The sequence below is a fragment of the Tachyglossus aculeatus genome, chromosome 22, assembly GCF_015852505.1.
Source record: "Tachyglossus aculeatus isolate mTacAcu1 chromosome 22, mTacAcu1.pri, whole genome shotgun sequence".
Classification (NCBI taxonomy): domain Eukaryota; kingdom Metazoa; phylum Chordata; class Mammalia; order Monotremata; family Tachyglossidae; genus Tachyglossus; species Tachyglossus aculeatus.
Genome location: NC_052087.1, coordinates 55,412,308 through 55,423,600, shown reverse-complemented (window position 1 = coordinate 55,423,600; position 11,293 = coordinate 55,412,308). Strand labels below are relative to the sequence as shown.

Sequence of the window (11,293 nt, the reverse complement as noted above, 5' to 3'; positions counted from 1 at the left end):
TTGCAGGGGGCTGTAGTGAATGCCTGCTGAGGGCTGCTCTGAGTGTGTGCCGGGGGCCGGAGGCTGTACTGAGCGTCTATTGGGTGCAGGAGGGTGCTTTACTCTGTGCCTACTAGTTGCAGGGGGCTGTAGCGAATGCCTGCTGAGAGCTGCTCTGAGTGCGTGCCGGGGGCAGGAGGCTGTACTGAGCATCTATTGGGTGGAGGAGGGTGCTTTACCGTGTGCCTACTAGTTGCAGGGGGCTGTAGTGAATGCCTGCTGAGGGCTGCTCTGAGTGTGTGTTAGGGGCAGTAGGCTGTACTGAGCGTCTGTTGGGTGCAGGAGGGTGCTTTGCTGTGTGCCTACTAGTTGCAGGGGGCTGTAGTGAATGCTTGCTGAGAGCTGCTCTGAGTGTGTGATAGGGGCAGGAGGCTGTACTGAGCGTCTATTAGGTGGAGGAGGGTGCTTTACTTTGTGCCTACTTGTTGCAGGGGGCTGTAGTGAATGCCTGCTGAGGGCTGTTCTGAGTCCGTGCCGGGGGCAGGAGGCCGTACTGAGTGTCCATTGGGTGCAGGAGGGTGCTTTACTGTGTGCCTACTAGTTGCAGGGGGATGTAGTGAATGCCTGCTGAGGGCTGCTCTGAGTGTGTGCCAGGAGCAGGAGGCTGTACGGAGCGTCTATTGGGTGCAGGAGGGTGCTTTACTCTGTGCCTACTAGTTGCAGGGGGCTGTAGCGAATGCCTGCTGAGAGCCGATTTGAGTGCGTGCCGGGGGCAGGAGGCCGTACTAAGCGTCTATTGGGTGCAGGAGGGTGCTTTACTGTGTGCCTACTAGTTGCAGGGGGCTGTAGTGAATGCCTGCTGAGGGCTGTTCTGAGTGCGTGCCGGGGGCAGGAGGCCGTACCGAGCACCCGCACGGAGCTGGGAGCTGTACTGAGTGCCCGGTGGGGGCAGGAGGTTGTCCTGAGCACCTTCTGGGCGCAGGAGGGTGTAGAGAGCACGAGCTGGGGGCTGTACTGAGCGCCTAGCGGGTGCAGGGGCAAATCTGCTTTACAGGGCGCCCACTTCAAGCGGAGCACCGTCCTGGGCCCCCGGGGGAGCGCATCTTGGGGGCCGAGGGGCAAGGCGAGGCGGAGGGAGCACGAGGCCGGAGCGCGGGCGGCGGGTGGCCGATTGGGGCCGGGGTCGGCCTAGGCCAAGGGGCCGCCCGGGGCCCGGGGGCCGGCGGCGGAGGGCGGCGGGCAGGCGGGCCGGCACCCGCACCGCTCCACGTGGCCGTAGGAGAGGCGGAGGCGGGCACCGCCGGGGCACAGCAGGCCCACGGCTCGAGGACGGGTCACCTCCTCCTGGCAGCAGCCGCAGCGGCGCTCCATGGCGCTCGCCTCCGCCGAGTAGCTGCCCGGGGACACCCAGCTGGTCAGCGCGCTCGCCCCATCTCCAGCCCCGACCCTCGCCCGTAGGCCCACTGTGGCTCGGTGGAAAGAACCCGGGCTTCGGAGGCAGAGGTCATGGGTTCAAATCCCGGCTCTGCCCATTCTCAGCTGGGTGACTTGGGGCAAGTCACTCCACCGCTCTGGGCCTCTGTCGACTGGGGATGGAGACCGTGAGCCCCCCGGGGACAACCTGATCACCTGGTAACCTCCCCAGCGCTTAGAGCGGCGCTTGGCACTCAGGGGTCATCATCGTCATCAATCGTATTTATTGAGCGCTTACTGTGTGCAGAGCACTGGACTAAGCGCTTGGGAAGTCCAAGTTGGCAACGTATACAGACGGTCCCTACCCAACAGTGGGCTCACAGTCTAAAAGGGGGGAGACGGAGACGGTGCGACTCGGGGCAAGTCACTTCGCTTCTCTGGGCCTCGGTTCCCTCGTCTGGAAAATGGGGATGAAGACTGCGAGCCCCACGGGGGGCGGCCTGATGACCTTGTATCTACCCTAGCGCTTAGAACAGTGCTCGGCACGTAGTAGGTGCTTAATAATAAGAATAATAATAATAATGGTATTTGTTAAGCATTTACAATGTGCAAACAGTAAGCGCTTAAGAAATGCCATTCCTTGGCTCGGGGGAAGCACCGTGGCTCACTGGAAAGAGCCCCGGCTTGGGAGTCAGAGGTCATGGGTTCAAATCCCGGCTCCTCCACTTGTCAGCTGGGTGACTTTGGGCAAGGCACTTCACTTCTCTGTGCCTCAGTGACCTCATCTGTAAAATGGGGATTGAGACTGTGAGCCCTCTGTGGGACAACCTGATCACCGTGTAACCTCCCCAGCGCTTAGAACAGTGCTTGGCACATAGTAAGCGCTTAATAAATGCCATTCCATGGCTCAGGGGGGCTCAGTGGATAGAGCCCGGGCTTGGGAGTCAGAGGTCATGGGTTCAAATCCCAGCTCCTCCAACTGTCAGCTGGGTGCCTTTGGGCAAGTCACTTCGCTGCTCTGGGCCTCAGTTCCCTCAACTGGAAAATGGGGATTACGACTGTGAGCCCCCTGTGGGACAACCTGATCACCTTGTAACCTCCCCAGCGCTTAGAACAGTGCTTTGCACATAGTAAGCGCTTAATAAATGCCATTCCATGGCTCAGGGGGAAGCAGCATGGCTCAGTGGATAGAGCCCGGGCTTGGGAGTCAGAGGTCATCAGTTCAAATCCCGCTCCGTGCCTCAGTTACCTCATCTGTAAAATGGGGATTAAGACTGTGAGCCCCCTGTGGGACTACCTGATCACTCTGTAAACTCCCCTGTGCTTAGAACAGTGCTTTGCACATAGTAAGCACTTAATAAATGCCATTATTATTATTATTATTATTATTATTATTACTACACCCCACCTCCTGGCCCCCGGCCTTCCACCCACCACCTCTCACTATCACCTCCATCAGGAAGCGCTTAAACAACTTTAAAAAAAGCAAAAAATGGCTCCAGGACCAGGGGTTTCTTTGGGCCCCTGGGGTGGCACAGTCTTTCCGGGGAAGGAAGCGCAGCGTGGCTTAGTGACAAGAGCCCGGGCTTGGCAGTCAGAGGTCGTGAGTTCTAATCCCGGCTCCGCCACTCGTCAGCTGTGTGACTCGGGGCAAGTCACTTCGCTTCTCTGGGCCTCAGTTCCCTCGTCTGGAAAATGGGGATGAAGACTGCGAGCCCCACGGGGGGCGACCTGATGACCTTGTATCTACCCTAGCGCTTAGAACAGTGCTTGGCACGTAGTAGGCGCTTAATAATAATAATAATAACGGTATTTGTTAAGCATTTACAATGTGCAAAGCACTGCTCTAAGCACTGGGGAGGTTACAAGGTGATCAGGTTGTCCCACGGGGGGGCTCACAGTTTTAATCCCCATTTTACAGATGAGGGAACTGAGGCCCAGAGAAGTGAAGCGACTTGCCCAAAGGCACGCAGCTGACAGTCGGAGGAGCCGGGATTTGAACCCATGACCTCGGACTCCAAAGCCCGGGCTCTTTCCAGTGAGCCACGCCGCTTCTCAGCTTCTAAGAGTAGAGGTTATGCTGTGGGAATAGAGGCGGGGTGACTCTCAAAGTGCACCCCAGCGCTCAGAACAGTACTTGGCACATAGTAAGCGCTTAACAAATACCCTCGGCAGCAGCAGCGGAAGCTGCGGAGGGATTCGTTCATTCATTCGAGCGTATTTATTGAGCGCTTACTGTGTGCAGAGCACTGGACTGGATTGCAGCGTGGCTCAGTGGAAAGAGCAGGGGCTTTGGAGTCGGAGGTCAGTGGGTTCGAATCCTGGCTCCGCCACGTCTGCTGTGTGACCTTGGGGAGGTCACTTAACTTCTCTGAGCCTCAGTGGGGAAAGCCACTCCCACTTAGTTCGACTGTATTTTATGGTACAGAGTGCGCAAGTGATTCTCTGAATGACCTCCTCCAGGAGGCCTTCCCGGACTGAGCCCCTTCCTTCCTCTCCCCCTCGTCCCCCTCTCCATCCCCCCATCTTACCTCCTTCCCTTCCCCACAGCACCTGTATATACGGATAGATGTTTGTACGTATTTATTACTCTATTTATTTTACTTGTACATATCTATTCTATTTATTTTATTTTGTTAGTACGTTTGGTTTTGTTCTCCGTCTCCCCCTTCTAGACTGTGAGCCCACTGTTGGGTAGGGACTGTCTCTATATGTTGCCAACTTGCACTTCCCAAGCGCTTAGTACAGTGTTCTGCACACTTATTTATTTATCTTACTTGTACCTATCTATTCTATTTATTTTATTTTGTTAGTATGTTTGGTTTTGTTCTCCGTCTCCCCTTTCTAGACTGTGAGCCCACTGTTGGGTAGGGACCATCTCTATATCAATCAATCGTATTTATTGAGCGCTTACTATGTGCAATATGTTGCCAACTTGTAGTTCCCAAGCGCTTAGTACCGTGCTCTGCACACAGTAAGTGCTCAAAAAATACGATTGATTGTACATATCTATTCTATTTATTTTATTTTGTTAGTATGTTTGGTTTTGTTCTCCGTCTCCCCCTTCTAGCCTGTGAGCCCACTGTTGGGTAGGGACCATCTCTATAAGTTGCCAGCTTGTACTTCCCAAGCGCTTAGTACAGTGCTCTGCACACAGTGAGCGCTCAATACATACGATTGATTGATTGATTGATTGTACCTATCTATTCTATTTATTTTATTTTGTTGGTATGGTTTTGTTCTCTGCCTCCCCCTTCTAGGCTGTGAGCCCACTGTTGGGTAGGGACCATCTCTATATGTTGCCAACATGCACTTCCCAGGCGCTTAGTACAGTGCTCTGCACACAGTAAGCGCTCAATAAATACGATTGATTGATTGATTGATTGATTGACCCGCTCACTCAACGGTACAGTCAGTCAGCACTTAATCTCCGAATCAAGGGCCAGCTCTTACAGTCACACGTTCGACCCAAAAAGGTGTCCATCAAGTATCTACCTAACACACCGTCTTATTTGCCAGTCGGTGGTTCCATAGGAGCAGTAGGTTACCGAAAACAGGTTTCACTAAAACGGTCTCAATGTGATACTTTTCCCTCTTCCCGCCCCCATCTGTAAAATGGGGATTAAGACCGTGAGCCCCACGTGGGACAACTTGGTCACCTTGTATCCCCTCCCGCAGCGCTTAGAACAGTGCTCTGCACATAGTAAGCGCTTCCCAAATGCCATCACTATTATTATTATTGGGGGCCTGGGTGTGAATTTCCCCCGCGCATGCTCCAAGACCCAAACCTGCAGCTAGCCCTTCTAGACTGTGAGCCCACTGTTGGGTAGGGACTGCCTCTATATTGTCTAGGGACTGTCGGCGCTTAGAACAGTGCTCTGCACATAGTAAGTGCTTAATAAATGCCATTATTATTATTATATGTTGCCAAGTGCTTAGTCCAAGGCCCTACTGAGAGCTCACCTCCTCCAGGAGGCCTTCCCAGACTGAGCCCCTTCCTTCGTCCCCCTCTCCATCCCCCCATCTTACCTCCTTCCCTTCCCCACAGCACCTGTATATATGTATATATGCTTGTACACATTTATTACTCTATTTATTATTTATTTTACTTGTACCTATCTATTCTCTTTATTTTATTTTGTTAGTATGTTTGGTTCTGTTCTCTGTCTCCCCCTTTTAGACTGTGAGCCCACTGTTGGGTAGGGGACTGTCTCTATGTGTTGCCAACTTGGACTTCCCAAGCGCTTAGTACAGTGCTCTGCACACAGTAAGCGCTCAATAAGTACGATTGATAGTACAGTGCTTTGCACACAGTAAGCGCTCAATAATAATAATAATGGCATTTATTAAGCACTTACTATGTGCAAAGCACTGTTCTAAGCGCTGGGGTAGATACAAGGTAATCAAGTTGTCCCACGTGGGGCTCGCAGACTTCATCCCCATTTGACAGATGAGGGAACTGAGGCACAGAGAAGTTAAGTCACCCAGCTGACAACTGGCGGAGCTGGGATTCGAACCCATGACCTCCGACTCCAAAGCCCGGGCTCTTTCCACTGAGCCACGCTGCTTCTCAATAAATACGATTGCTGAGAGCCCCAGTGGGTCGGCCAAAGTCTCTCCCCAGGACGGCCACCCCACCTCCCCAGCAAGATCAGGGAGCCCCCCGCGACCCGCAGCCCCGGCCGGCCCCCCGATACTCACATGGAGCTGGTGTGACACGTCCCCTCGCAGAAGGTCAAGTTGACGGGCACCTCGGTCCGGCAGCCATTGTGGGTGAGCACCGTCTCCTTGACCCGCACTTGGCAGAGCTCTGCCCGGGACGGAGAGGACGCGGGTGAGGCTCAACCCTCCCCGTGCCACCCCCAGCAGCCGAATCCCCTTCCCCCGGAGGCCCACCCTCGCCGGGCATTATCACCCGCCCGTCACCCAGCCGGTGGGAGTCCCCAGAAGTCCTCAATAAATACGGTTGAATGAATGAGTGAATGAATGAATGAATGAATCTAGCCTTATTTCTATTTATTCAGACGACTTGACACCCGTCCCCATGTTGGGTTTTGTCGTCCGTCTCCCCCTTCTAGACTGCGAGCCCGCTGTTGGGTAGGGACCGTCTCTAGATGTTGCCAACTTGGACTTCCCAAGCGCTTGGTACAGTGCTCTGCACACAGGAAGCGCTCAATAAATGCAATTGAATGAATGACTGAATGAATCTAGCTTTACTTCTATTTATTCTGACTTGACACCCGTCCACATGTTGGGTTTTGTCGTCCGTCTCCCCCTTCTAGACTGCGAGCCCGCTGTTGGGTAGGGACCGTCTCTAGATGTTGCCAACTTGTACTTCCCAAGCACTTGGTACAGTGCTCTGCACACAGGAAGCGCTCAATAAATACGATCGAATGAATGAATCTAGCTGTATTTCTATTTATTCAGACAACCTGACACCCGTCCACATGTTGGGTTTTGTCGTCCGTCTCCCCCTTCTAGACTGCGAGCCCGTTGTTGGGTAGGGACCGTCTCTAGATGTTGCCAACTTGTACTTCCCAAGCGCTTGGTACAGTGCTCTGCACACAGGAAGCGCTCAATAAATACGATTGAATGAATGAATGAATGAATGAATCTAGCTTTATTTCTATTTATTCTGACGACTTGACACCCGTCCCCATGTTGGGTTTTGTCGTCCGTCTCCCCCTTCTAGACTGCGAGCCCGTTGTTGGGTAGGGACCGTCTCTAGATGTTGCCAACTTGTACTTCCCAAGCGCCTAGTACAGTGCTCTGCACACAGGAAGCGCTCAATAAATACAATTGAATGAATGAATCTAACTTTATTTCTATTTATTCGGACGAATTGACACCCGTCCCCATGTTGGGTTTTGTCGTCCGTCTCCCCCTTCTAGACTACGAGCCGGCTGTTGGGTAGGGACCGTCTCTACATGTGGCCAACTTGGACTTCCCAAGCGCTTAGTACAGTGCTCTGCACTCAGGAAGTGCTCAATAAATACGATCGAATGAATGAATGAATTTCATCCACTCCCCTGCCGCCCTACCGTCCCCGCCACAAGGCCCTGCCTTCGGACCAGGCCGAAAGCCACCAGGCTTCGAAGACCACCCCCAATTTGTTCGCCATCGTGGCCCGGGGGGAGGTGAGGGGTGGAGTGTAGACTCCCCGCTTTCTAGTCTAGCGTCTGGGGGGGTCGAGGTCAGCGTGTATTCTTTCATTCGGTCATATTTATTGAGCGCCTGCTGTGTGCAGGGCACTGTACTAAGCGCTTGGAAAGTACAATTCAGCAGCAAATAGAGATAATCCCTGCCCACAACGGGCTCACCTGGAAAACCGAGGCCTGGGTCTCCCGATCTCCAAGAAAGGGGGACGCCCGCCTCCCAGGAGCCCCCCGAAATGTCCTGTTCGGCCTTGGAGGGGGGGCGGTCCCCAAGGGGCCCCCGCTGGGCACGTACCGGTGTCGTTCCTACATTCGTAGCAGCATCCCACCTTCTGGAGTCTTCCCTGGATGGGCACGGGGGGAGAGAGAGAGGGCTGGAGGTTAGACTTCCCGAGCATCCCGGGTTAGGGGCGGACAGGGCGGGTGGTACCGGGAGTCGGGAATACAGAGGGTCAAGGCCCAGCCCCACCCCCGGCCTGCCGCGGGACCCCGGGGCCTCAGTCTACCCCTCTGTAAAACGGGGCAGGGATCGTCTATCGCTGAATTGGACTTTCCAAGTGCTTAGGGCCGTGCTGTGCACACAGTAAGCGCTCAATAAATACGATTAAATTAATTGGGGGGGGGGGTCACATCCCTATTCTCCCTCCCTCTGGGATCAGGGGATGGGAAGGTTGGTGAGAGCACCCACTTGTCCACATGGCATTGGCATCTTGGTAACTCTCTGCCCCGCCCTGCTAGACTGTAAACTCCTTGTAGCCCAGGGGACGGGTCTACTAACTTTGTTATATTCACTCATTCCCAAGCGCTTAGTACAGTGCTCTGCACACAGTCAGTGCTCAATAAATATTGATTAATTTTAATTAATTAAAATTAATTAAGCCGTGAGCCGGGATTAAGCTGGGATTAAGCTGTGAGCCCCACATGGGACAACCTGATCACCTTGTAAACTCCCTGGCGTTTAGAACAGTCCTTTGCACATAGTAAGCGCTTAATAAATGCCATCATTATAATAAATATGATTGATGATGATGATGATTAAATCATATTTATTGAGTGTTTACTATAATAATAACAATAGTGGCATTTATGAAGCACTTACTATGTGCAAAGCACTGTTCTAAGCGCTGGGGAGGTTACAAGATCAGCTTATCCCACGGGGGGCCTCACAGCCTTAATCCCCATTTTACAGATGAGGTCACTGAGGCACGGAGAAGTTCAGTAACTTGCCCAGAGTCACACAGCTGACAATTGGCAGGGCTGGGATTTGAACCCATGACCCCTGACTCTAAAGCCCGTGCTCTTTCCACTGAGCCATGCTGCTTCTATGTGCAGGGCACTCTCCTAAGCGCTTGTGGGAGTCCAGTATAACACTAAACAATCAATCAATCAATCGTATTTATTGAGCGCTTACTGTGTGCAGAGCACTGTACTAAGCGCTTGGGAAGTACAAGTTGGCAACATATAGAGACAGTTCCTACCCAACAGTGGGCTCACAGTCTAAAAGGGGGAGACAGAGAACAAAACCAAACATACTAACAAAATAAAATAAATAGAATAGATATGTACAAGTAAAATAGAGTAATATGTGCAAACATATATACAGATACATATATATATATATATATATGCAGGTACGTATATATGTATATATAGAGAGAAGCAGCACGGCTCAGTGGAAAGAGCGTGGACTTTGGAGTCAGAGGTCATGGGTTCAAATCTCAGCTCCGCCAATTGTCAGCTGGGTGACTTTGGGCAAGTCACTTCACTTCTCTGGGCCTCAGTTACTTCATCTGTACAATGGGGATGAAGACTGTGAGCCCCCCGTGGGACAACCTGATCGCCTTGTAACCTCTCCAGCACTTAGAACAGTGCTTTGCACATAGTAAGTGCTTAATAAATGCCATTATTATTATTATTATATACACGTATATATATATATATACATATATAAACAGACACATTCCCTGCCCACAACGAGCTTACAGCCTAGCATCCTCTCCCAAGCGTTTAGTACAGTGCTCCACACACAGTGAACGCTTATTAAGGGGTAGGGACTGTCTCTATATGTTGCCAATTTGTACTTCCCAAGCGCTTAGTACAGTGCTCTACACATAGTAAGCGCTCAATAAATATGATTGATTGATTGATTAGACGCCACTGGCCAATTGATTGCTAGCTTCTCGGATGCACAGACTGTGTCTAATACATTCTACTGGACTCTCCAAGTACTCAGCACAGTGGTCTGCACAGCGGGTTGAGGCCGCGGGCTGGACCGGACCCTGCACCCTGCCCTCCTGTCCATCCATCCATCCGTCCATCCATCCGTCCATCCATCCGCCCGCTCGGGGATGACATGGCCACCACAGTCAGCCGGGGGGGTGCGGTGAGGACCCCCCCACCGCACCCCCCGGGCCGCTCCTCGTCTCCTCAGACCCCTGGGCTGGATAGAAGGGGCCTTGTCTCCTCCTCAGACCCCCCACCTCCCAACCCGGGCTGGACTGGGCTCTGTGTGTATTCATTCATTCACTCAATCGTATTTATTGAGCGCTTACCGTGTGCAGAGCACTGGACTAAGCGCCTGGGAAGTGCAGGTTGGCAACATCTAGAGATGATCCCTACCCAACAGTGGGCTCACAGTCTAGAAGGACTGTGTGTCTATATGTGTGTCTGTATGCGTGTGTTGCAGGGGGGTGCTGGGAATTCCCTATCTGTTAGGGATAGGGGCCTATCTGTTACCAAATTGTACTTCCCAAGCGCTTAGTCCAGTGCTCTGCACACAGTAAGTGCTCAATAAGTACGATTGATTGATTGATTGATATACAGGTGCTGTGAGGAGGGGAAGGCGGTAAGGCGGGGGACGGGGAGAGGAAGGAGGGGGCTGAGTGTGGGAAGGCCTCCTGGAGGAGGTGAGCGCTCAGTAGGGCCTTGAAGGGAGGAAGGGAGCATGGGGTGGCGAGCAGGGCATCGTGGCGGCATCTGGGCAGAGCGGGCTGACTTACCTGGCAGTGGGTGACGTCGGGGCAGCCCTGCCTCCCCGGGCTCAGGAGGAACACGTCGTCCACCTGCTCACACAGGTACTCGGTGCAGTTGTCCACCTTGGTGTCCACCCAGCTCTGGTTGACCTGAAACCGGCAGCCGGGCGGGGGTGGGGTCAGCCAGTAGAATGGTCGTGTACTAAACATCATCCTCATCATCATCAATCGTATTTATTGAGCGCTTACTGTGTGCAGAGCACTGTACTGAGCGCTTGGGAAGTACAAGTTGGCAACATATAGAGACAGTCCCTACCCAACAGTGGGCTCACAGTCTAAAAGGGGCTCACAGTCTAAAAGATCATCATCATCATCATCAATCGTATTTATTGAGCGCTTACTGTGTGCAGAGCACTGTACTAAGCGCCTGGGAAGTACAAGTTGGCAACACATAGAGACAGGCACTGTACTAAGCACCGGGGTGGATACAAGGAAATCTGCCTGGGCCCAGTCCCTGCCCCACAGTCTTCTAGACTGTGAGCCCGCTGTTGGGTAGGGACCGTCTCTATATGTTGCCAACTTGGACTTCCCAAGAGCTCAGTACAGCGCTCTGCACACAGTAAGCGCTCCATAAATACGATTGAATGAATGGATATAATAGTAATGATGGTGTTTGTGAAGCGCTTACTATGTGCAAAGCACCGTTCTAAGCGCTGGGGGGATACAAGGTAATCAGGTTGTCCCACGAGGGGCTCACAGTCTTAATCCCCATTT

General features: G+C 52.7%; 1 protein-coding gene across 1 annotated transcript in view; it reads right to left on the bottom strand.

Moving 5' to 3' along the window:
* Positions 1-678: 678 nt before the first annotated feature.
* LOC119944166 (mucin-5B-like) overlaps positions 679-11,293 on the bottom strand; it is a 110,352-nt gene continuing 99,737 nt past the window's right edge. The window contains exons 47-52 of the mRNA XM_038765384.1: positions 10,547-10,669; positions 7,843-7,891; positions 6,094-6,202; positions 1,249-1,372; positions 882-1,167; positions 679-722 (exon numbers count right to left, since the gene is read on the bottom strand). Of these exons, the coding sequence (XP_038621312.1) occupies positions 679-722; positions 882-1,167; positions 1,249-1,372; positions 6,094-6,202; positions 7,843-7,891; positions 10,547-10,669 (735 nt within the window). The remainder of the gene's footprint in view (positions 723-881; positions 1,168-1,248; positions 1,373-6,093; positions 6,203-7,842; positions 7,892-10,546; positions 10,670-11,293) is intronic.